The sequence below is a fragment of the Schistocerca gregaria genome, chromosome 9 (assembly GCF_023897955.1).
Source record: "Schistocerca gregaria isolate iqSchGreg1 chromosome 9, iqSchGreg1.2, whole genome shotgun sequence".
NCBI classification, from domain to species: Eukaryota; Metazoa; Arthropoda; class Insecta; order Orthoptera; family Acrididae; genus Schistocerca; species Schistocerca gregaria.
Genome location: NC_064928.1, coordinates 248,766,162 through 248,794,022, shown reverse-complemented (window position 1 = coordinate 248,794,022; position 27,861 = coordinate 248,766,162). Strand labels below are relative to the sequence as shown.

The 27,861-nt window shown below is 44.0% G+C and overlaps 1 protein-coding gene across 2 annotated transcripts in view; it reads right to left on the bottom strand.

The window, feature by feature from the left end:
• Positions 1–27,861, bottom strand: part of LOC126292225 (transmembrane protein 151B-like) — a 770,743-nt gene that overhangs the window by 269,155 nt on the left and 473,727 nt on the right. For both annotated transcript variants that reach the window (XM_049986097.1, XM_049986098.1), the window contains exon 3: positions 25,621–25,752. In XM_049986097.1, coding sequence (XP_049842054.1) covers positions 25,621–25,752 — 132 coding nt within the window. The remainder of the gene's footprint in view (positions 1–25,620; positions 25,753–27,861) is intronic.

Here is a 27,861-nt window from a genome sequence, read left to right as displayed (position 1 = left end):
GCTACATCGTGGACGACATTTAATCTTAATTTCAGGACCAGGCGTATTTCATAGGACCTTTCTCTTAGTCCCAGTTTTTAGCTGATTTACCTTCCGTCGTTTGGACCTGATAAGTAGTCATGCCTATCTGCTCTGTTTGTCTTTGTGCTCTACGGTAGCCGGCTGGAGTGGCCGAGCGGCTCTAGGCACTTCAATGTGGAACCGCCCGATCGCTATGGTTCGAATCCTGCCACGGGCATGCATGTGTGTGGTGTCCTTAGGTTAGTCAGGCTTCAGTAGTTCTTAGTTCTAGGGGACTGATGACCTCAGATGTTAAGTCCCATAGTCCTCAGAGCCATTTGAACCATTTTTTGTTTTTGTTCTACGGTTCTGATAATGGTGCATATGACTCCATTGTTTATGCGCCCTGGAAGAAGACAAACAAATAAACAAACGCATGTTGAGCGTATGGATCTTCCTCTATCCAATGACATGCGCAATGTGTTTCTATCTTTCGTAGTTTGTCTGTAATAAACAACTAAAATTAGTTCTTTCTTTTTGAGCCACCATTTATTACTTGTCTTTAAAATGGTCCTTGTTCCTCGTATATACACCAGTCCTCGTCAGGACTGTGATGAGTATCGCACAGTGCTAAATAAATAGTTGCACGAACAATTTTCTGATTGCCTTCCTTCTTTCTGAATTGTTAACGATTTCACTCAGTACAGACAAAACGAAGTGCTGTGGTGATGGACGATAGTACGGCAGTACTGTATTCGGATGTAAAGACGTTCAAAAAAGTTAGTCTTCTGGTCGGAATTGGTTCCCTTACTGACGTACCGGTGTGGGAGAGCCTTTACACATCGGTAAATCAAAACGTTGTGTTCACAACTCACAGCGAGGTGCAATACCGCTTTGTGGCGTCGCAGATACGTGACGTAGTGAGGAAAGTACAGTAGCTGGACAGTGACGAATAGGAATCCTGTGCGAGCCTTTAATGAGGAAATCCACCGACATAAGCGGCTCTGACAAATAGCAGACTGTGGTGGCGCGGTGCCTCAGAACGAAATTCTCGGAAACGGCGAAGCTGGTCGGCTGCCCGCGCGCTGCAACCGTGAGCGTCTGTGGAGAGTGGTTGTGGGGCGGTGAAAGCCTTCCGCGCCTCACCACGGAACCTGCCCGCTCTGTAGTCGTGGCAGCCGGCGATCTCCGACAGAGCACGGTGCTGGCGCCAGCTTAGGTATTCAGGACCTCACCGTCCAGCGGGCGCTGCGGAACACAGCGGCTTGGTAGCTGGGGACCTCGACGCGTACACTTGTCGTTGCACTAACATCGTCGTTTACGATTCCACTGGGTACCACATCATCCAGAATGGACCGTGGACCAGTGGGAACGTGTCGTCTGCTCGGGCTAATCACGCTTCGTCTTACACCCCATCGCTGCTACTCCAGCATCCAGGCGAACTTACATCGAGCCACGGACGAAGGTTGCTTGGGCACCATTGCTTTATATGGGACACAGAGTGCTTCCACGAGACCTTCATAGTATTAATATTTAAATACGTCCTAGTTTGCAAAGCGCTCTTTATTGGCTGAAAGAGAACGAGTCTCACCCGGGTAAGCCGTCATCTCGTTATCACCAATTACAATAAAAATTGGATTAATAAATAATCGGGAGCGGTCCTGTCCTGAGCTACTACACTCAAAACTGAAAACTAAAATACTAAATACACTACCGGCCATTAAAATTTCTAAACCACGAAGATGACGTGCTACAGACGCGAAATTTAACCGACAGGATGAAGATGCCGTGATTTGCTAATGATTAGCTTTTCAGAGCATTCACACAAGGTTGGCGTCGGTGGCAACACCTACAATGTGCTGACATGAGGACAGTTTCCAACCGATTTCTCATACATATACAGCAGTTGAGCGGCGTTGCCTGGTGAAGCGTTGTTGTGATGCCTCGTGTAAGGAGGAGAAACGCGTACCATCACATTTCAGACTTTGATAAAGGTCGAATTGTAGCCTATCGCGATTGCGGTTCATCGTCGAGATCCAATGACTCTTAGCAGAATATGGAATCGGTGGGTTCAGGAGAGTAATACGAAACGCCGTGCTGGAGTCCAACGGCCTCGTATCACTAGCAGTCGAGATGACAGGCGTCTTACCCGCATGGCTGTAACGCATGGTGCAGCCACGTCTCGATCCCTGAGTCAACAGATGGGGACGATTGCAAGACAACAACCAACTGCACGAACAGTTCGACGACGTTTGCAGCAGTATGGACTATCAGCTCGGAGACAGCGGCTACGGTTACTTTTGGCGCTGCATCACAGACAGGAGCGCCTCCGATGGTGTACCCGACGACGAACCTGGGTGCACGAATGGCAAAACGTCATATTTACGGATGATTCCAGGTTCTGTTTACAGCATCATGATGGTCGCATGATGACGACATCGCGATGAACGGACATTGGAAGCGTGTAATCGTCATCGCCATACTGACGTATCACCCGGCGTGATGGTATGGGGTGACATTGGTTACACGTCTCGGTCACCTCTTGTTCGCGTTGATGTCACTTTGAACAGTGGACGTTACATTTCAGATGTGTTACGACCCGTGGCTCTACCCTTCAATCTATCCTTGCGAAACCCTACATTTCAGTAGGATAATGCACGACCGCACGTTGCAGGTCCTGTACGGGCCTTTCTGGACACAGAAAGTGTTCGATTGCTGCACAGGCCAGCACATTCTCCAGATCTCTCACCAATTGAAAACGTCTGGTCATTGGTGGCCGAGCAACTGGCTCGTCACAATAAGGCAGTGACTACTCTTGATGAACTGTGGTATCGTGTTGAAGCTGCATGGGCAGCTGCACCTGTACACGCCATCCAAGCTCTGTTTGACTCAATGCCCAGGCGTATCAAGGCCGTTATTACGGCCAGAGGTGGTTGTTCTGGGTATTGATTCTCAGGATCTATGCACCCAAATTGAGTGAAAATGTAATCACATGTGAATTCTAGTATAATATATTTGTCCAATGAATACCAGTTTATCATGTGCATTTATTCTTGGTGTAGCAATTTTAATGGCCAGTAGTATCGAAAATGTAACATTTTTGCGTCACGTAAGAACATTTTTATATGATGTAAACACAAAAACTGTCCGAACAGGCCTTAAAGGCGCAACGGTACCGACCAATCGCCGTGCCAACCTCAGACCTTAGGCGTCACCAGATGCGGTTATGTAGGACATGTGGTCAGCACACTTCTCTTGTAGACGTGGTCAGTTTTCGTGACCGTTGCCGCTACGTGATAATCGAGTAGCTCCTCAATTGTCCTCACAAGGACTGAGCGCAACCCTCCTACTGACAGCACTCGGCAGGCCGAGGTGGTGACCCATCCAAGTGCTAGCCAAGCCCGACAGCGCTTATCATCGGTGATCTGACGGGAAGTGGTGTTACGACTGCTTATGGTTGTTGGTACGTGATGTAATTAAGTGAGACGTAGAGGGTAGGATAGGATGCACAAAATTTTCTACGTACTTCCCTATCCTTTACGTCTTACCTATTTCTACATCTACGTGATTACGATGCTGTTCACAATAAAGTGCGTGGTAGAGGGTTCAATGAACAACCTTGAAGCTGTCCCTCTGCCGTTCCACTCTCGAACGGCACGCGGGAGAAACGAGCTCCTAAATTTTTCCGTGCGAGCCCTGATTTCTCTTATTTTATCGTGATGATCATTTCTCCCTATGTAGTTGGGTGGCAACAGAATGTTTTCGCAATCGGAGGAGGAAACTGGTGATTGAAATTTCGTGAGAAGATTCCGCCGCAACGAAAAACGCCTTTGTTTTAATGATTGCGACTCCAATTCACGTATCATATCTGTGACACTATCTCCCCTATTTGGCGATAATACATAACAAGGTGCCCTTCTTTGTACTTTTTCGATGTCATCCGTCAGTCCCACCTGATTCGGATTCCACACCTCACAGCAGTACTCCAGAATAGGGCGGACAAGCGTGGTGTAAGCAGAATCTTTAATACACCTGAAAAACCTTCTAAGTATTCTGCCAATGAGTCACAGTCTTTGGTTTGCCCTACCCACAACATTATCTATGTGATCATTCCAATTTAGGTTATTTGTAATTGTAATCCCTAAGTATTTAGTTGAATTTACAGCCCTCAGATTTGTGTGACTCATGGCGTAGTCGAATTTTAGCTGATTTCTTTTAGTACTCATGTGAATAACTTCGCTCTTTCCTTTATTCAGGGTCAATTGCCACTTTTCGCACCATAGAGATATCTTATCTAAATCATTTTGATCATCTGATGACTTTACAAGACGGTAAATGACAGAATCATCTGCAAACGATCTAAGACGGCTACTGAGATTGTCTCCTATATCGTTAGTATAGATCAGGAACAATAGACACTTCATTGATTTTCACTATTAAGTATGGAAGCTCACGATAAGACAGCGCCAATTTTTATTGTACTTGCAGATGAGCTAATGAGTCACTACCCCGGCGAAATTCCTTGTCTGCGAGCCAGTAAAGAGCACTCTGCAACCTAGGACTGTCTTTTAACATTAATCACAATAGAAGGTTGCTGTACCACCGCGGCACAACGGATTGGAATAAATTTTAGCTTGATAGTAATGGAAAAAACCGTGACAACTACGCAGAACATCGACACAAGTGTCGACTTCCTCGACGGGGACAGCTTCAACGGTCCGCATCACAGGGCTGGACTCGAGCGAATATTATTTTGAGGAACTCGGGCTGGTGTTTCGGCCACCAAATTCGCCTAATCTGGAACACAGCGAGCCTGACACTGAGTGGCCCGTCCGTGCGCCGACGTCCCTACCGGGGACTTAGCGGATCCGTGCCTCGCGCAGTCGGTAGTGCGCTGCTTCACAAAGGTGGGCCGACTCGCTGTTAAACAGGGGGGCCGTGTTCTTGCGGCTCAGCACTTCATATCTACGTATTGCCGACAACCTTTGTTACTCATTTGTGTAGCTACCAGGACTAGTCAGTTCTTCTCAGCATTCATTGCATTGTTTACAATACTTCTTTCTAATCTATCAAACATTAGTCCCACCACTCTGATCAGGTCGACGTGGTACACGCAACAATTTACAGTATATTTCGTACCTTTTTTTTCCGTAATCCGAAAACGTGGGGAGCCATGTTATCAGATTCATTTACCTTACTGAAGTGAGGGAGAACATATATGTGTCTTTTCTGCAGCGTTAGATAGTCCTTTGTTTGCTACGATGGCTACTAATGGCATGCATTCGATATGTTTCAGGATTTACTGTATCGTTTACAACGCTTCTTCCACATTGCAGTGTATAAGTGCAATCTAAACGATACCGTAAATGCCAAAAAATTTCGCTTACTTTCTTTTCCCCCGGTTTTTGGCTGCTGTGTTCGACTAATAGTGTCTAGTCATCTAGTGGGACTAAGTGAGGTTGCACTAAGACATCTACGGAGCTACTGAGTACGTGCTGTATTCTCGTGTAGTGGCCGTGGCCGTTTACCTTTTTGTCTCTGTGTAAGTATTGGTGAGCGTCCCTCTGACGTCAACAGGCCCGCTGTTTGCACGAGGGTAGCATCTGCGGCAAAGAGGAACGCAATCACCTCAAAACCCGTCCACACGAAAATCAGGGTCACTATACTACTTGCTACGTCATGACAACGACCACCTAAGGGAAGCCTACACTTGGGTGCGGATAAATAGCGAGGCAAGCCGGTGTTTAAAACTTCTTGTTAACTCTTTCAAGATCGAATAAATTTCCACATCCCTTATAGCGGTAACATGTACGACAGCTGTCCAGAAAGTAAGTTACGATCGGTCGAGAAACGGAAACCACAGTGAAAACAGAAAAATTTTATTTGCAACAGTTAGGTACACCTTTCACCTACTTCTCTACATAGTCGCCGCTCCAACTTCGAGTTTTGTCGTAGTGTTGTATCAACTTTACAATATCCTCGTCATAGAAAGCAGCAGCCTGTGCTTTCGGCCAGGTCTGCAGCTCGTTGCGTGTCGAAAAATTTTGTCTTCGTGGCCAGCGGTTTTTGTGAGTAGAAATGAGACTCAGCGGGAGCCAATTACGGACCGTATTGTGGGTGATGGAACACTTCTCATCGAAAACGCTGCAGGAGCGTCTCCATTGCGGCCGAGAATTGGCTTGAAGAAGGAACTGATCGAGAGTTGTGTTATGTGGGCTGCATGACACAGGCGAAATCTCTAACCGGGCTCTCATGCTTGGCGGGAGACGCTATTCCCTACGCACCTTTACGTCTCACTGTTCCCTCAAAACTGAAAAGAGCGTCGCGACACGATTGACGGGCATGCTAGAGACACTGACCAACACATTGGTGCGAAGCTTTACCGGATTTTCCCAGTGGTTTCCGTTTCGCGACCGATCTTAACTTACTTTCTGGACACCCCTCGTATTAATTGGGTTTTCTCAGGCAGAGTTAATTTCCAGAAGATTCTTCTATGTTGCAGACAGCGTCACGTTGCAGAAATGATGAAGCAGCGTTGGACAAGGGTGTGTAACGCTGGTGGCCACACACCCAAATGAAGCACTCTTGCTATGTAAGCCTGAACGTTGCCTGTGATTGAACAACGTGACGCTTCATGCAACTCAGAAGAATTTTACAGAAATTATGTTAGATCGTTCCCCGAACAGAGTAAATGATATTCTGGTCTGCCTTCACATCATATATTGAAAGCTGCCGGCCATGGAGGACTAGTCTCCATTTTTTGACCGTCACTTCAACAATGACGCACTGAGCTAGTTTGGTATTGAAGTGCCTTGACAACTGAAAATGCTGTATTCCCGTTCCTCTGTAAGGCAGTGGACGCATCAAACAAAAAGTTGCGAACATTACGCGGTTTCTTTCATTTTGCTAAGATGTTTGACTGTGTTGATTACAGAATATCACTGCACAAGTTGGACGGTTATGGAATAGGAGCAGTACATCACAATCGATTCTTTTCATATTTTGAGGACAATCTGCAGAACCTCATTGTCCACAGCGGTGAGAGTGGCTGCGACGTGGAGTCACCGTACGGACCACTACGGTGTCCACCCCCGGCTTTTATGCAACCCGCAAAGCCTTCAAATACATTTGGAAGATTCTCATATTCTCCAGCTCATCAGACAGAAAAAATGAATAGGACGTTTGTGTAGGTATAATTTAATGTAGGTATATTTGCTAGAAGAATGCGTTTTCGCTAGAGGCCACAGTTTTCTAATTATTCATGTAAAACGTACAAAAGCCACCTCAGACCCGTTTTTATAGAATAAGTCATAAATCATAGCCTCTTGCGATAACGTATCCCAGAACGAAATTTAACTACATTACATTTCCTACAAAAATGCAGTGTCCATTTTTTCTGTAGAACTAACAGTTTTCACCAAGCGAGCGAGGGGATATGAAAATATTGTCTGTGGTATTTTAAGGCTCTGTGAGCTGCGTAAAACTCAGCAGTGGGGCCAGCTCACTCACCCTGTATGTAAATGACAGGCCTTCCAAAATGACAAGTGATCCTAAAAAAATTCTGTTTGCTGATGACACTAACTTGTCAGTGAAATGGAAATGAGCGTTTGGCGTCATTTGCCGGGAGGTCCCTCGCGGGGCAGGTCCGGCCGCCTTGGTGCAGGTCTTATTACATTCGACGCCACATTGGGCGACCTGCGCGCCGGATGGGGATGAAATGACGAAGACTACAGCACAACACCCAGTCCCTGAGCGGAGAAAATCCCCGACCCAGCCGGTAATCGAACGCGGGCCCGTAGGCCGGCAAACGGTCACGCTGACCACTCAGCTATCAGGGCGGACGACTTGGCAGTGAAGGATGGTGAATGCAGTGTAGGCTCAGTATCAAATACTGCAGTCTAAGACCTATGTTCATGGCTTGTACAAAATAAATTGATGCTAAATCACAGAAACCTTTTACATTTTGTAGCACCCAATTCGAATGAAACCGGTGTTTTGATTACACAGAATGAGCATATGATTACTGAGTCTGAACAGTCCAAATTCCTAGCTGTTCGGATAGATGGTGAAGTGTCACGGCAAGACCATATTTTGGATATTGTTCAAAAACTGAATGCAGATATGTTTACCAGTGGAACAGTATACGAAATATTTGATAGCCGAACTTGAAAGTCAATTACTTTCATTCGCTAATGACAAATGGCATCTATCACCATTCGCAAAATAAGGGGCAGTTGGAGCGCTGTCTGGTGTGAGTTCAGGAACCTCTTGTCGAATACTATTCAGAACTCTGGGAATTCTGACATTAGCCTCTACATGTAAGAGATCTATTTTCTTTAGCTCGTTTCTAGTTAACAGTGCGAGCTTCTTCCGAAGAATTAGCAACATTGTTTCAGTTAATAATAGACAGTAATCCAGTTTGCATTTGGACCGCACCTCCTTGACTTTTGAGCGGATGTTTCACAGAATTCTACTGAATCCCCCCCCTTTTTTTTAAACTACCACAGAATTTTTTTTAAAAAGTTTGAGCAGTAAACCTCTCATTTGAACGTCCAAACTAAAGAATTTCCTCATGGCTCGCACTTTTTATTCTGTAGCGGAGTTACTGGAAAAAAATAAGCGAATTCTTGTGTTAGATTGTTGCCTGTGATAGTATATACCCTGCAGCTTGTCTACCTAGGATCAGTATAAATTTTATTTTATCTGTTCCTAAATTTTCTGATGTTAATTTCATATACCGACTCTTTCGACGGCCATGAAGAATTTCTGCTTAATTTGGTCCCACGGAAAAAGACGTGTAAAACAGAATTGGAAAAAAAAATGATAGGACGGGTCACCTGCCTCCAGTTATATGGACCATGGTAGCAGGGAGAGGGGTCTGGCAACACACACACACACACACACACACACACACACACACACATACACATACACAGACACAGACACAGACACGCACACACACACACACACACACACACACACACACACACACACACACACACACACACACACATACACATACACAGACACAGACACAGACACAGACACGCACACACACACACACACACACACACACACACACACACACACACACACACACACACACATACTAGGCGTGCTGCACATGCCGTATAGCACTGCAAAGCAATAACCCCAAAAATGGCTCCAATAACCCATGTTGTGCAATGTCGTTAAAATTGTCTGTGATGAAATGCCTGATGATGGAGAATTAATTTTCCAAAACCTTTAGTTATAAACGGACAGTGAGACAGAAGTGATTTTTTACTTCACTCAATAACTACAAAAGTTGGATCATAAATTAGAAATTGTTTTTGGAATGCGTAGTAAGTTAATGTTTAGAGAAGACCGCTAGGTCCTACTGGACTCCAGAACGAATAAATTTATGGAACCATTTTATTAGAAGAACGAATGGACTGCTTTGAAAGAACAGAATGAGCAGTGATAAGATGAAATTACTAAAATGTTAAAGTGTACGAAATTTTTTTCAAAGTAAATGTAGCTACATAATACCACCACGCAGTGAGTGCATGTGACATCAGTTGCTACCTCTGGCCTTAGTGTGCTGGTCGGCGTTGACTGTATCGCCACCTTTTGTCCTTCACTGCGGGGTGCACCCATCTGCTTATAATGGCACGTCGTCAAGATCTCGACCAGATCCTGGTTCATTTTTAATGAGAAAATCTTTCTCTGTCCGATTGTTTGTACTTCCGTCCAGCTGAAAGCTGCCACAACGTGTCCCCCACCGTAAAAGTTCGACACGGTTCCGTTTCGATACGATAGCGACAATAATGTACAATATGGCGTTGTTTGTGTACGTATTCCTGTGCAGAGGAAATAAAATGCGTCGAGAAAGCACAATCGTCTTGTAGATGCGAAGACTATGTTCCAAATAAATGGGTACAAAGTAAACTCCTTTATGCTCGATAGCCACCGGACAAAACTATATGACCACTGCAAGAGTAACACAGGTGTTGAGAAAACAATGGGACACAATGGCCACACGGGATTAGCCGAGTGGTCGGGGGCGCTGCAGTCATGAACTGTGCGACTCATCAGGCCGGAGGTTCGAGTCCTCCCTCGGGCATGGGTGTGTGTGTTTGTCCTTAGGATAATTTAGGTTACGTAGTGTGTAAGCTTAGGGACTGATGACCTTAGCAGTTAAGTCCTATAAGATTTCACATACATTTGAACATTTGGACACAATGTTTTTCCCAATAGACGCAAATTTGTTTCCTTAAACGTAGTAATTCGCCGTACCTGCTAAAATATAAGTACTGGTAACATCACAAATAGGATTACTTAAAACTTAATTGGCATGTCACGGTATTTTGGATAACAGAAGAATTACTGTTTTCAAATAAAGGTAAGGTTTCCACGCACTTTGATATACGCAGGAGTATATGCTTTCAGGTCAGTGGTGGAATACACTGAATATATTCTCAACATGTTCACCACAGAGAACGTATCATATTCCACCCCCTTGCTCGGACACATGAGTGCTCCACAGTTTTCGATCAACTGTCGATTACTGTTTATGCTCTATGTCAGTGATGATCTGCTACATTTGAAGCAGGGGACAGAACTAGCGCTTCTATGGGAATCAAGTAAGACACTGGCCGCATGCATGAACAAAGCTATCGAAATGAGGTAACACCCGATAGGAATGCAACTCTCGCAGCGTTCACGTAACGTGGTCACAATCTTAACTGACCAAGGCTACTAGGAAAACTATTGTAGTCAACGCTTACTTATGCTAGCCTACGGTAGTTTGAAAACTCTACTCCTAACTGACAGGGATCGGACATGAGCGTCAAGAATTGCCAAAACCGCCAGGAAGAGATGCTTTCTGTCAATGCAGGTCCGTACCATCAATTTTTCGAGCGGAAACTGTGCCAAGCAAAACTCCGTGCAGCGGACGTGTGGTGAGGGGTACCTCGCGGAAGACAGCTGTACGCAAAAGCTGCAGAAGGCGCGTGGCAGCTGATGGCCGGCGTGTGGTGTGGTGTGGTGTGGTCCGGTGAGTTGTGGTCGCTTTCTCTCCCCTACCAAATTACGCGAGGCGCCGGCAGCAGCAGCCGCCCAATCAGGCGTTTACCTCGCAGTCTTCAGAGGGTGTAGCTCTAGCCAGGACTGGTTCAGTGACGGGGACTTCGCTCCACGACTCGGGTATGCTCGTTCTGGCTACCATGAAAACGAACCAGGCTGTGTATTGCAACATTCTGGAGTCAGTCTTCGGTCCAAACGCTTATTCTGTGGACACGCCCATCTTCCAGGCCGTATTCTCAGGGCTACGAAAATTCGCATATCGATTGCCCCGCTAATTCACTCGATCTCAGCCGCCTAGAAAATGCCTGAAACTACCTGAACAGGGGAACAGCAGGTGAAATTTAGCAATATTCCTGCAGTTTGTGACTGCCGTACGAGATCCAACCAAAGAGTGGGTTCACACGGTGTGGTGGAAAAGAAACTGATTAACACGCTACTCGCGGAATTGATGTGGGGTTAGACGGTATTAGCTTAACGTTTGGTGGGAGAGAGGGGGGATAATGATGAATTTTTTGCTCGGTGTGCATACCAGAGTGCCTCTCCTCAAGAGATGGTGCAGTGGTGAGCACACTGGAGTTGCATTCGGAAGGACGACGGTTCAAACCCGCGTCCTGTTGTCCTGAGTTAGGTTTTTCGTGAATTCCCTAAATGGCGTCACGAAAATGACAGCATGGTTTCTTTGAAAAGATACGACAGACTTCCTTCCCCATCTCTCCCTAGTCCGATGGGACCGATGACGTCCCTGTTTGGTCCCGTCACCCCAAATAAATCAACCAACCAATCCCATTACGCGTCCGTCAGGCACATTTTATCTCATATTTGCGATGCGTGGCTGGGTTCAGGCCAGACAAATATCGCTCGTCACATGTCTCATGCGACGCCCAGTGTCTGTGGCAAGCGTTCGTTTGTTTTACTTTACAAACGGAATGATTTTTGAAGCAGAACTCTACTTGCCCATTAGACAGAGCGATCCCAAATTACTCTGACGAGATGTACCTTTTATGGATGTATGTTAAGAGGAACAGTAAAGCACGGAGAATGACGAGTACTCCAGCAACGGCTGAGCAGCGCTGCCGTGTGGCGGTAGCGGTCAGCACGGGCCAGGGTGGTGCTGTCGCTGGCCAAGTGGTGGCTGCACTCCGTGCTTCACCGTCCCTCTCAATACATATCGATAAAAAGAGTACGGCACAAGGCGGATTTGGGAGCGCTATATCTAAGGCGCACATAGAATTCCGCTATAAAAATCATATTGTTAGTAACGTGGAAGAAACCGACGCTTTCTCTAGATTGTTAACATCGCATGGAAGGTTTGAATAGGGGTATTTGTTTGCGCTGACTCCAATTACACAGCGAAAAATACTGTAAGTAGGCTGTTTAGGTTTTTATGTCGGTAACGCCATGTAGCGCTTTGTATGAAAATCACTGACTGCTCTGCGTGCAGTCTGTGGCTGGTTTGCATTGTTGTAATATTCGCTATTGTAGCGTTGGGCAGTTGGTTGTTAACAGCGCGTAGCGTTGTGCAGTTGGAGGTGAGCCGCCAGCAATGGTGGATGTGTGGAGAGAGATGGCAGAATTTTGAGAGCGGATGATCTGGACGTGTGTCCATCAGAGATAGTAAATTTGTTACACTGGATGTCATGAACTCATATATATATGATGACTTTTGAACAGCATTAAGGTAAATACATTGTTTGTTCTCTATCGAAATCTTTCATTTGCTAACTATGCCTATCAGTAGTTAGTGCCTTCAGTAGTTTGAATCTTTTATTTAGCTGACAGTAGTGGCGCCCGCTGTATTGCAGTAGTTAGAGTTAGGAAGATTTTTGTGAGGTAAGTGATTTGTGAAAGGTATAGGTTAATGTTAGTCACAGCCATTCTTTTGTAGGGACTATTGAAAGTCAGATTGCATTGCGCTAAAAATATTGTTTGTCAGTTTAGTATTGATCAGAATAAGTAAAGAGAGAAATGTCTAAGTACGTTCAGTTTTGCTCAGCTGTTTGAAAATCAAATAATGTAAGAGGTTTATCAGCACAGTCATTCATAAATTTTTCTAAGAGGACGCTTCATATGGCGACCGTGCTAAGGGGACGTTTCAATACAATTTTCAATTATCTGCTGAAACATGAGATAAAATGCGCCACACTACTCTTAGCTGTGGCGTTTCGTGGCACGCCCGATAAATACTGCGCTGATCAGGCTTGTTCCAAGCCTTCAACAGTTAGGTTAAGTAATGTGGCCAACCACCTACGATTACGTTATTACTTGTGTCACTCTGTGGACTGTGTTCTTCTTAGCGTCACACCTGCAACTGTGCAGCAATGGAAACAAAATAACGGGAAGCATTACTTCGTCCAATGAGAGCCAACAAATGGTGACCACACTTCAGAGAATATGAAAATGAAATCCTCTTGCAGGCTGTTAGAAGTCAGTGTAAACCAATGTCGAGAGACTGTAGTCTTTGATTGTGGCAAACGAAATGATTATTCTTTCGCCCTTGAAAAGAATATCTCTGGATAATTATAAATGTTTTGGTGATTCAAAAATGGTTTAAATGGCTCTTAGCACTATGGGACTTAACGTCTGAGGTCATCAGTCTCCTAGAACTTCGAACTACGTAAACCAAACTAATGTTTTGGTGGCATGGTATAACTTTTCGGTACGGAATAACGTAGAAATGCATAAAATCCCATGCGTCAGGTTGGCCAAAAATAGCCTGAAAAGCTTGAGAACGTGTTGCAGAGTTTGTGGTCCTGAGAAATAATTTTTAAGAAAAAATGGATACAGTGCGCCGTTTCCGAGTTAATTAGTACTGAAGTTGGCCGATCCTGCCAACGGCCTCGTCGCAGTGGTAACACCGGTTCACGTGACATCACCGAAGTTGAGCGCTGACGGGCTGGGCTAGCACTTGGATGGGTCACCGGTCGGGTCTGCCGAGCGCTGTTGGCAAGCGGGGCGCACTCAGCCCTTGTGAGGCGCTTTTGTACTTCACTCTCACCAGTTTCGTCTACTGCCATCTTCAGGTCACAAAAGATTCTGATATAGGTATCAACATCAAATTACATAGTAAGTGCACTTAATCTGGGATTTCGTCAGCCGACTGTTTATAGTAGGTGGTAGGCGGGGGTGGCGATGAACACCTCGTTATCGACTGCCGTATTGTCTCCTGATCGTACTGGTAGCGCCAGGTCTCAACTCGTTGACGTGTCTGACCGGATTCTGGTCAGACACTTCAATGAAATCTCCAGACGTTTCCATCAAACTTTGCTTCCGTCAGTGTGTATAGAGCACAGATCATCAATCTTTTCAGATTTTCGTAGGAGTAGTGCCGACACCGCCTTTGCTTACCTCCAGCTCTTCTGTTCTCATTCTCAAATTCAGCTGGCAATCATCCTCAAGTACCTGTCACATTCGTTCAATGCTGATGCGTGGAGACAGTCGCTCCTCGTCACCTTCTTTTACGTTCCAGTACATTTAAACCACCTTCACACACGCTCTTTAACCACTGCCTCAACACCAAACAGTTACACTAGTATTTATGGCCTCCGCCGCCTTTGTCCCTAAACTGAAGCAAAACTTCATGGTAACGCGTTGCTCCATTTTGCACTCCATCTTTCTGTGACATGTCCCACAGTGACCCAGTCAGCATGATCACTGCTTTACTTAGGTCACTCTCACGACTGGGGGGGGGGGGGGGGAGGAGCAAAGGAGAGGAGGGGCTGTCTGACATGTTTCTCAGTGCGTATGTGTGGGAGTGTCATCCTAACCAGTGCGGTTTTTAAAATATGGGAACACTCACCGAATTTTTCAGACGCACATTTTATAAGAAGGAAGGGAAAAATAAAACAGTAGTCTTCTGCCCTGTCAGTCAACATCGTCATGAAATATGGCGTTAGGAAAGAATATATCATTAGAGAAAAGTATTTCACAGAATGTCGGGATTGTATACGATGAAACGTGGCGCCCGTCCCAAACTATGCACAGGCCAAATACAGAGGTCATTTGAGGCCCACTGCAGAGAACTCTGAAATACACGTACTAATAAAAAAGCTTTACTTTAATAAATGAGGATATAAAGTAGGACACATACGTCAACATTTCAATATTTAAGTGTGTTTGACTGGCATCCTTTACAAACACCATTTAAAGTGCTCAAAGTTTACAGAGGTTTAACGGAATACCCACAATACCTCTCAAATGCACAAACCTATGTCTGCAGCAGAGCACGTTCCAAAATACATTTTCATAACTATTAATAAGTCTTTTCTTCTTGTTTTTTTTTCTTTCTTTCTTGTAGTTCTTTTTTCTTCCAGATGATGCATGTCTAATATTTTAAATCTAAATGACAGGTAGGAACTTGTGCATAGTCAAAAGTAGCCTTCAGTTCCGGCCATCAGAGTGCCTCTCTAGACCTCTTCAGGTAACAGACTGCTGGGTAGCAGCAGGTGGCTGTAATTAAACTAACAGCATTCCGAATGCTACAGTGTGGGTTGCATACATCGCAGGGCGTTGAGACATCGTAGGTATGTTCGTTATTCAGTGCGTCCGTGGAGTATATTGAAAAAAATTATAGTTCCACTTTCTGCCACGGGGTGAAAATATGGCAGTCAGAATATGGTGAGAGTTCAGGAAAAGCGGAAGAACGACGAAACACATGATGACGATGGTTCTGTCACGTTTATTGGGATGCGGTCACAAGTTACAGCACGTTCAATACAGTCCCCCAACTCATCAACATGCAGCGTCTGTAACACGGTATGGCTCACCTTCGCTCCCTGCATGTGGGGGGTAATCAGGGCGATATAGCATCGTACGAGTATGCTATCCTTCAAATCAGGAAGAGTGCGGTTACATCACTGATAGACACATTCTTTCAGATTTTCCCACAACCAGAAGTCACATGGATTTAGGTGGGTAGATCTGGAAGGCCACAAAAGTCATATTGCCTGAAGATCATTCCTCACAGCAAATCTTTCATCTGGCAAGCGACATGTGGTGTCGCCCCATCCTGCGTGAAAACACTAATGTCGATGCAGTTAAGTTCTTGCAAATATGGCGCCATGTTCAGCACAAGGAGGCCCATATAAAGCGCAGATGTCGCTCCACATTTAACAGGCTTGCGAGGTGTCATCTCCTCGAAGAAAACAGCACCAAGGATGAAGAAGCTTGTGAAACTACACCTCACACTCTCATCAAACGAGTGCAGTGGATGTTCCTGCACAACATGTGGTGGAGTGGAAAGCCATATCTAACAGTTCTGTGCGTTCATGGCACTATGCAGAGCAATATGTGCCGCGTCCATCCTGACAATAATCCCCAGACACGTGCCACCTACTTCTATGCGTTACAAAAAACGAAGAGGAGAGTAACAGCGTTATAACATATCTTGGAGCTTGATTTTGTGCATGTTCTGAGTCTTGTAGGGATACCATTGTAAAATGCCCCGCAAAATCTTCTGAACTGTTGACGAGTGGAGAGACGATTCCTGTGACACAGCTTGAGCCCTGGCTGCAGCATTTAGGCATGTGCTACACAGTCGCCTCATAGTTACAGCAACTTCTTCTTCAACTGTCACGGGATCATGCAGCCTCCTATTCCCTGCTGCACCAAACCAATTCAGCTATTTCTTCAGATTTATTGATCATATTTATCACCTATTTATTGACATGCAGTCTCTTCGTATCTGTTTCTGCCGGCCACAATACCGCAATGCAGTGCTGCTATTGCTGCCGTTCTGATAACACAGCTTTACCACCTGTGCTCGTTCTTTCTTCTCAATAGACTTTGCGTTTCGTATGGAAAACTTCAACATTCTTAGCCCTTTATAAAAACAGTCATTTCACAAAGGAAATCAACACGCATCACTAAGCGAAAAACACCTACTAACATCAAAACAGGAAACATTTCACATTCAGATTGCTAACAGCGCCTTATTCTCACCCGGTGGCAAAAAGGAGGAACTACTATTCTTTCAGCATACTCGACAGGTGTACCGATTTATGAACGTACCTTCGATGTTTCAGAGTCGTGCAATGTATGCACCCCACATTGCAGCACTGTTTAATTGTACCCATTCAGTATACTCGTATATGGGTGTGTGCAGGTGTTAGTTTGGATTCCAGTACAGTTTCCTAATATCTAGCTACCCGCGTTTCCTTTTAAACGAACCATCTCATCATGATTCGGTGATGATACCACTTGTGCAGCCTGAGGGTCGAGAGAAAATGGAAACAAAATTGAATATGGTGTTCTTCGGAGTTTAAAGGTCACGAATTTAAGTCCACGTTTTCTAAATAATTTTCTATATTGCGCTGTAATTTTTGGTTACAGGAAATTTTTTAAAATTAAAGCATTCTTCGTGTTTTCTAAAGCTGTACTTCACAGCTTCGATGTTTTCAAAGAACAGCACAAGGAAACTACCAAAGTCTATTTTAAATGGTATTTATTTATGGACAATTAGTTTCGGTCAATCAGTTGTTTTCGTGTCACAGAACCAATAAACAAATACAAATCACACTAACCTTTGGTGGCCACATGATGCAGCTCTTTAAACCTCTCTTAGTTCCACGCAAGAAACCCTACAAAAATTGCCACTTTACGAATTAATCTACACAGTTAAGTGTACAAACCAACCAACTGCGGAACAGTTCAGAGAAAGTTTGAGTCTCGTAACAAATAAATACCCCACTCATACGGTTATAGTTGGTGGGGACTTCAACCTACCCTCGGTATGTTGGCAAAAATACTTGTTCAAAACCGGTGGTAGGCACAAAACGTCTTCCGAGATTGTCCTAAATGCATTCTCCGAAAATTATTTAGAGCAGTTAGTCCACGAACCCACGCGAATTGTAAATGGTTGCGAAAACACACTTGACCTCTTGGCCACAAACAATCCAGAGCTGATAGAGAGCATCATGACTGATACAGGGATTAGTGATCACAAGGTCATTGTAGCTAGGCTCAATACCATTTCTTCCAAATCCATCAAAAACAAACGCAAAATAATTTTATTTAAAAAAGCGGATAAAGTACCACTAGAAGCCTTCCTAAAAGACAATTTCCATTCCTTCCGAACTGACTATGCGAATGTAGACGAGATGTGGCTCAAATTCAAAGATATAGTAGCAACAGCAATTGAGATATTCATACCTCATAAATTGGTAAGAGATGGAACGGATCCCCCGTGGTACACAAAAAAAGGTCCGAACGCTGTTGCAGAGGCAACGGAAAAAGCATGCGAAGTTCAGAAGAACGCGAAATCCTGAAGATGGGCTAAAATTTACAGACGCGCGAAATTTGGCACGTACTTCGATGCGAGATGCCTTTAATAGGTTCCACAACGAAACATTGTCTCGAAATTTGGTAGAAAATCCGAAGAAATTCTGGTCGTATGTAAAGTACACAAGCGGCAAGACGCAGTCAATACCTTCGCTGCGCAGTGCCGATGGTACTGTTATCGACGACTGCGCCGCTAAAGCGGAGTTATTGAACGCAGTTTTCCGAAATTCCTTCACCAGGGAAGACGAATGGAATATTCCAGAATTTGAAACACGAACATCTGCTAGCATGAGTTTCTTAGAAGTAGATACCTTAGGGGTTGCGAAGCAACTCAAATCGCTTGATACGGGCAAGTCTTCAGGTCCAGATTGTATACCGATTAGGTTCCTTTCAGATTACGCTGATACTATAGCTCCCTACTTAGCACTCATATACAACCGCTCGCTCACCGATAGATCTGTACCTACAGATTGGAAAATTGCGCAGGTCGCACCAGTGTTCAAGAAGGGTAGTAGGAGTAATCCATTTAACTACAGACCTATATCATTGACGTCGGTTTGCAGTAGGGTTTTGGAGCATATACTGTATTCAAACATTATGAATCACCTCGAAGGGAACGATCTATTGACACGTAATCAGCATGGCTTCAGAAAACATCGCTCTTGTGCAACGCAGCTAGCTCTTTATTCGCACGAAGTAATGGCCGCTATCGACAGGGGATCTCAAGTTGATTCCGTATTTCTAGATTTCCAGAAAGCTTTTGACACCGTTCCTCACAAGCGACTTCTAATCAAGCTGCGGAGCTATGGGGTATCGTCTCAGTTGTGCGACTGGATTCGTGATTTCCTGTCAGGAAGGTCGCAGTTCGTAGTAATAGACGGCAAATCATCGAGTAAAACTGAAGTGATATCAGGTGTTCCCCAGGGAAGCGTCCTGGGACCTCTACTGTTCCTGATCTATATAAATGACCTGGGTGACAATCTGAGCAGTTCTCTTAGGTTGTTCGCAGATGATGCTGTAATTTACCGTCTAGTAAGGTCATCCGAAGACCAGTATCAGCTGCAAAGCGATTTAGAAAAGATTGCTGTATGGTGTGTCAGGTGGCAGTTGACGCTAAATAACGAAAAGTGTGAGATGATCCACATGAGTTCCAAAAGAAATCCGTTGGAATTCGATTACTCGATAAATAGTACAATTCTCAAGGCTGTCAATTCAACTAAGTACCTGGGTGTTAAAATTACAAACAACTTCAGTTGGAAGGACCACATAGATAATATTGTCGGGAAGGCGAGCCAAAGGTTGCGTTTCATTGGCAGGACACTTAGAAGATGCAACAAGTCCACTAAAGAGACAGCTTACACTACACTCGTTCGTCCTCTGTTAGAATATTGCTGCGCGGTGTGGGATCCTTACCAGGTGGGATTGACGGAGGACATCGAGAGGGTGCAAAGAAGGGCAGCTCGTTTTGTATTATCGCGTTATAGGGGAGAGAGTGTGGCAGATATGATACACGAGTTGGGATGGAAGTCATTACAGCATAGACGTTTTTCGTCGCGGCGAGACCTTTTTACGAAATTTCAGTCACCAACTTTCTCTTCCGAATGCGAAAATATTTTGTTGAGCCCAACCTACATAGGTAGGAATGATCATCAAAATAAAATAAGAGAAATCAGAGCTCGAACAGAAAGGTTTAGGTGTTCGTTTTTCCCGCTCGCTGTTCGGGAGTGGAATAGTAGAGAGATAGTATGATTGTGGTTCGATGAACCCTCTGCCAAGCACTTAAATGTAAATTGCAGAGTAGTCATGTAGATGTAGAAAAATAAGTGTTTGCAAATATTCGGCTTAGAATCGAAGGATACTATCATAATTCTAAAAAATTATGCATGATAAATGAAGCTTTTACAGTGGTATAAAAAGAAACTGATCGCTGGTGATCATACAACTCTTCACAAATGTGTCTGAGGGAGAGGAAAAAGTAGAAACCATTGTTTTCACAATGATAATGTTAAATTATTTCTAAAAACTCATAAATCTGCTGTATTCCAAGGTCAAAGAGTACACATATGTAGAATGCTGTCATTTCAAGCATAATTATAACATTACATTTTTAATTATAACCAATAAGCGTGGCGTTTTTATAAATAAGAATATAGTATTATTAGTAAGAACAGTCCGATTTTGATAGTAGATGTAGAAAATGATGTCGTTTCCACCTGTCTGCCTGGATGGAACACAACTGCAGTTACACAACTGTCACACTTAACAATCAAGATTTCAGAAACATTCACTGTCTTTATCCGGACCTGACTGACATTTGGGACCAAAGTTTGTTTCTTAGATAGCACTGTTCTAGTTTACTATTGGTGGAGTAAAATACCGTGGGTGGGGTTTACATGTCACAAATGTCCAGTGAAGTAAGTGAAGCCCCCTACTTTTCTTCCTTCTCTCCCACACTTGAAGGTCAGAATTATGGCGCAAAAGGAACAACAAAACGTCCTCTGGGCATCACGAAAGATGATCTCGTTTCACGTTCGATGGTGTTATGCCGTCATTAGTAAGCCAAACTGCTATCCAAGAAACAAACATTGGCCCCAAAAGACACTCAGTTCCTCGTGAAAATAATAAACCTTTTCTCGAAAGCTTAAGTCCTAACGCAGACTTTGCACACCTAGAACATCGAGATATTTTTATACATGGATGTCACCACAAACTTTGACGGCACTTTGGTGCATATCAGTCGGCAAGTTCCTTGGCACCTACGTACGTTTGTCTCCATTCAGTTATGTTAAATACGTATCAAAATGTGTGTGATCTAAAGAAAGAACAGGATCTCCGACAATGTGCAGATATTCCTTAAAGGGTATCCTCCTGAGAATGGTTGTTAAGAGAAGGATTCACTGTTAGACGCACCATAAACTACTCAAATGTTGACATCTCATAATAGAAAAAGAATGGTAATAAAATATAAGTTCACTGTTGGAATTCTGCTCCTTTCAAAAACCAGTCAATCATTCATAGCCAAGATATGATAAGGGTCCACTAGACTGCCGGAAATGTAAGCTTCGGAAGGTTGTGAGTACGATATTATTGTTTGTTTCTCGAACATCTTAGCTAAACTTCTATACTGCAGCGAAATAAATGGAAATCAAACTTCCAAAGGAAAAGAAATTGGTTATCATTTGGGTTGACAGCGTTATGAGTGAATGAATGGAAGTAGGATGAGTGTATCCCACCAAGGTGACAGACACAAGCGTGCTGAAAAACAAAATTGTCTATCTTTGCAAATTGTATAGCTATCATAACGTCAGTCACAGATAGGGTAACTTGGTGCTTTGATTAATTTGTAGGATATTGAATATGAACGTTTATAGAAACTCTGCTGGAATTCTGTTGATGTTTGTTGGAACCTGGGACCATTTGGAGGTTTCAGTCATACACCAAGAAAGCTCCACATGTGTTCACGTGGTCAGTGAGCTGACGAGAGAGAGAGAGAGAGAGAGAGAAAGAGAAAGAGAGAGCAATATGAGGACTGCAAACTTGGTATGGTTACTGTCTCGCCTGGACTTTCTTATAAAATTCCAACAGCTGAATTTTAGTGTAAAGTGCAGTAATAATTTTTTGTATAATGATCCAAAATTGACAATGAAAGTAAGGGAATGCAGATGTTTTGGAAACGGATAGTAAATTGAAAGAAAATGGGAAGAACATTACTTGTCTCCCTTCACCAGCTGTCATCAGAGTGCTGAATAAATCGCCATTTCAGTAGTCGCAGAATGGGCACTATACCTTGTGAAGAGAGACTACCCTTCCAATACTACACTCATGAAACAATATTTGTTTTTTCTGAAAGTATGTACTGCTCTACAGCTCACAAAACCACAGATACTGATACAGAACTGTTTACATTGAGGACAGCTGACACCGCCATCACTTCCAATTTACCAAAACCTATAAAAACGTCTGATTAACAATTTTCAGATGAAAGACAGTAAGATGATACTGTTGAACATTACCGGTTTTACACCTTGACACACACGGTTAGATGAGCACAGAGCTGTAATTTGTGCTTATTCACACAGAATCAGTCAGTCAAGTGACAGTCTTCAAGTCATTAATTATCAATTACATCACGGTAAAGGAAGGTTCGCGTTCTTGGAGTCAGAAACGTAACTATTTCCAGTTGCAGCATCTGTCACGTACTTTCAACTGATGGTCTCTTGACAGAAACTGACTGCCCCTTTAGTTGTTCCACGACATCGTTCTTTAAGTACACTGAATGCAATGTCACACTTGACACTTCACAAAGCACAGTTACCTATCAATGGATGATCAACAAAATTATCTTACAACTTCAGCCTAAAAGTGAGTATAATTTTTTGTCAGTCAGTGTGTAAAATACTGTAGGACTATGTGTCTGCCTGAGCCAATAAATATGCTTGCTCTGCAAAAAGTGGTTGTCCATACCATAGTACGATGTTTATGAAAGTTGCTTTGGCACTGTTGACAGTTGACGGAGGAGGAAATCTGACTCCTCATCTCCAATTCCAACTTATTCACAAAGTTGAAAACCATGTTTATCCCTGAAGAGGATGGCAGAAGATCGGACAGCCTGGAGAACCACCACGTGAAAACCTGCCTTTTGGCAGAACACTGATGATGATCACCTATATTCTACTAGAGTCTATGGCATCATGTCAGTCAAAATGGCATTGGCTCTGATCATGGTTGATGGGGAGCAATGATCTCCTTCCTACCACTCTTCCAACAGAAAACCACTTATAAACAAATAATTGTTCTACAAAAACTCTGTGCCATATGTTCCATGGCACAATGTTTAGCAAGAGTTTATGTCCACAATCGCTGGAAGGGAACATAATCCTCCTCTCCATGCCTTGCAGTACTAGTGATTCGAAAATCATATTTTCCCTCTGCAAAACATCAGTTCCCTGTATTCCGCCTTTTCATGTAACCCTCCTTCCAACATATAATGTCCCCCAAAGGGACGGTGTTTCCATTACTAGTTGCTGAAGATACATTGTTCTCCTTCCCACCTCTTACAAATAATATTACTCATATTGAAACATTTGAAAAGTGGAAATGGAAAACGTTATAAGTGACAAATATTACCTTTGTCAATACAATGAAAAAGCAATCTATCTCTGTTTGTACATAACTGATTTTTATCCAGAAAATTGAGAAGATATTTTGACACCACAGAATTATGCTTCTCGCCACGTTATCGCAAAAAATAATGAGAGAAATTAGAAAATAACTGGTTTACTAAGAGTGTTCCCAGTTCATACAAGAAAATCAACTAGGTCTACAAGCCAGTAAGGACGTTATTGTTCCACGTGCCATTAAGCTTGAGTCACTACATTTTATTTGTGGTAAGCACATTCAGAATTACCGTGGTAATATTTTAACAAAAACCATTTCCCATACCATTTAAATTTTGGGACTCCATAGGGAAATACCACTTGGCAAAACGACCTTGCGCCATCAACTGACGTGCGGTTTGACAGGATGCAACAGAGGACGCAGTAGCACTGAAAACGCGTTTTGTGCAAAACAATTACTGTTAGAACATATTAATTTCCACTCTTCTTTGCTTCCTGTAGAAAATATCAGCAACCTGTATTCCACATATTTAGCTCTCTTTCTGACATACAGTCGTTTCGAAAAACACGTGTTCCTTCATCAAAATGCTGTGCCCTATATCCATAGTAAAATGTCTACTAAAATGACACTATCTGTATTGACTGTTGCTGGAGGGATATTGATCTCCTTCTCAATCTTGTGTTTAATGCTAATGAATTGAAAAAAATAGGTTTATTTCACAAAATATTTGTGTTCTGTATTGTACTTCTTTACATCTCATTTCAACATACACTGAGGTGACAGAAGTCATGGGACGCCTCGTAAAATCGCATCGGACCTTCCAGTGTTCGGCTTAGTGCTGCAACTCGACGTGGCGTGGACACAAGAAGTCGTTGGAAGTCCCCTGCAGAAATATTCCGTCATGCTGCCTACACAGATGCCTGTAACTGCAAAACTTTGTCGGTGCATGACTTTGTGCGCGAACTGGCCTCACGATTACTCCCACATATATTCGATGAGGTTCATGTCAGGCGATCTGAGTGGTCGAATCATTTGCTCAAATTGTCCAGAATGTTCTTCAAACCAATTGCACACAACCGCGGCCTGCTGTCAAGGAGCACTGTCGTCCATAAAAATTCCATCGTTGTTTGGGAACGTGAGGTTCGGTAGGACCAGACAACCCAGTACACTTCATGTAGACGCAGCTCACACCATTGCCTCGGAGTCTGCGCCACACTCCAACCCCCCCCCCCCCCCCCCCATCAGCTCTTGCCAACTGAAATCGTGACCCTTGTGATCAGGCCACAGTTTTCCAATGGCCTAGGATCAACCGATACGACATGCGCCCAGGAGAGGCATTGCCGGCGATGTCGTGCTGATAGCAAAGACACCAAATATCGCCTCACTTTCCGAATGGATACCTTCATCCTATGTCTCACATTGATTTCTGCAGCTATTTCACGCAGTGATGGTTGTCTGTCACCGCAAACAATACACTGCCCTTTTATACCTTGCGTATGCGATACAACTGCCATCTGTATGAGTGCATATCGCTATCGCATGACTTCTGTTACCTCAATGTACTACCCACTTGAGCAACATAGAATTGTATGTATCACAAGTGTGTGACTTCTGTCAAATTGGTATGGATATCCTGAGGATGATTAGACATGCTACCGATTTGGAAAACATCTGTTGCTTGTGCCTAGCATATAGTTCGCCTACCTCACACTGTTTAGTATGACAAAAGTTTGGAGTAGGGCTTTGTGTTTGAGACATGTCAGCTGGTTGCGGGTTACTTTGTAGAAGCAGGAGAGATAGAGATTAAGCGCGATAGAGAGAGAGAGAGAGAGAGAGAGAGAATGGGGGAGGGGGTGCCTTATTGGAGAGGTACGGAGGTGGTGCAGAGAGAGAGAGAGAGACAGAGAGAAAGAATGGTTGGAGGAGGAGGTGGCGGGTATCGTGGTGTGGCCAGATACGTACGGGCGGGCAGACTGGCGAGCAGAGCGCGGCCTGGCCGGAGGCGGGGCGGAGCGGGGCGCGCACGTGCCCGCTGGCGCCACCGCCACTGCCACTGCTGGCGCCACCGCCACCGCCGCTGGCGCCACCGCCGCTGGCGCGCTGCAGCGCGGGCGCTGGCGCGGGCGCGGGAGCGGGCCTGCGCGCGGCCTGCGAGCTGACCTTGGTGACCTCGGCGAGGCGGCACCACGTCACGGCGCCCAGGCAGCCGCAGATGAGCAGCGTCAGCGCCAGGCACTTCCACGACGCGTCGCGCTGCAGCGCGCACAGCACGCCCTGCTGCTCCGGCCGCTGCTGCAACACAAACGGCGGCGGAGGTGAGCGGCCTGCCTGCCTAGCAGGCGTCGCATCTTACTGCCGCGCACACTGCTGCTCCGGCCGCAGCTGCAGCACGACTGACGCCGCAAATGAGCGGGCTGTCTACATACCAGGCGTCGCATCGTACGAGAGCGCTCACTACCGCTCCAGCCGCAGCTGCAACACGACAGGCGCCGCAGCTGAGCGGGCTGTCTACATATCAGGCGTCGCATCTTACTAGAGCGCACACTACCGCTCCGGCCGCAGTTGCAACACGACAGGCGCTGAAGCTGAGCGGGCTGTCTACTTATCAGGCGTCGCTTTTTACTGCAGATACCCGACTTAAAGCGGTAGGGCGTCAAACGGACCGACGTGAAGCAGGGGAGGCACCACAGGACATTTTAAGTTCTACTGTCTATACATTTACAAATAAATTCATTAAACTTTGTCGGGATGACCAGGAAGAATTCAGGGTTCACACTCATACCAGTGGAAGTTCGAAATAATAAAATAATTGTTTTTACATGTGAAATTTCATGATTTCTGCACTTACTGTTGGCTACATTTGTTGTTATAGGTACACTTTTCTTCAAAAGTAAGAGAGATTTTTCAGCGAATTTCGCACACTATACAAACCATACTTAGAGGTGGATGAAATTCTAGAATCTATTTATGAAAAAATGAATTATCTGTTACATTTTATTTTTCATGTTTAGAAAAAACTCAAATTGTATAGTTAAGTGTCTCAATTTTTACCACAGTTTTTAATAGTTTTGGATAATTCTAGAGTTTCATACACCTGTAAGTATGGTTTGTGTGCTGTGCAAAATTCATCGAAGAATCTCCCTTACTTGTGAAGAAAAGTGTACCTACAGCAAGAAATGCAACCAATGATAAGTGATAAAAAGTTGAAATACAAATGTAAGAAAATAAATTATTTTCTTATATTTTTGAACTTCCACCACTATAAGTGTAAATCCTGAATCCTTTCTGGTCATTCTGACAAAGTTTTATGAATTTATTTTTAAAAGTATAGACTGCAATCAGAAGACTGATGACTGAAAAAAGGGAAAGTGAGTTCAAAATATTTTTAATGAGATCCCGTGTCCATAGAAGTGTAGTTTCTGTTCTACGACACTTTCGATTCAGTTATTTAGCTCATCCACTTCCGTTTGAGGAATTGAATAAAGTGTGACATAGTACAGTTATCAGGTAACAATTCTAAAGGAAAAGTAATGAAACATCCTTTTATCACTTAAGCACATTTGTTTGTATTAACAGTTGATCATTATACGTCTGAATTATCTTAAAGAAAATAAGGGGAAGAAAGCGGCGTGGGATTAGCCGAGCGGTCACAGCATAAGCACGCCCTGCTGCTCCGACCGCTGCCGTTACACAAGTGTGAGAGATGGGCGAGTAGTGCACCTTGAAGGGGTCGGTTATGTGATACCTCGACTGACAGAGACAGTCGGGGAAACTCTGTACATAGAATGGCGTCATACGGAAGATATGTGACACCATACAGCCGGCTCTTTAGCATCTACGTTTCGCACAACTGCTTCAGCTGCGGCTTATTCAGTAGCTCCATCTGAGTTAACGGCCTTCAGACGGAGAAAATAGACATGGAACTATAAATAATTCACACAATACGGGTCATTTTGTGCAGACTTGAAAGTACTCCCAGTTTCCTACTACAAGTCTTACGTCATATACCTCCAGCATACTGCGAAGGAAAAAAGCACTTCTTAGAAAATTTAGAAAAATTCATCTCATTCAATAACACATCCTTGTCATTCAGTGTCTGATTTCATAACTGTTAAACGACTCCACTCTAGAAAATCATTATTTGTGGAAGCTATAGACTCAGAAAATAACAACTTCCATATCGTACAATATTGGAAGAAACCCTGGCAAGATAATGTAACTGTGGATGATCTCAAGAGATTCCGATATATCTCTGAAAAATCTACTGGAATAGACCTCCCAAAACTTTATTACCTGAAAACATTTATGATGTGTGATTAATTTCCGACTTCATTATTGGCATGTGTCTTCAGTCACTATGCGGTGTTTCTTATATATATATATATATATATATATATATAT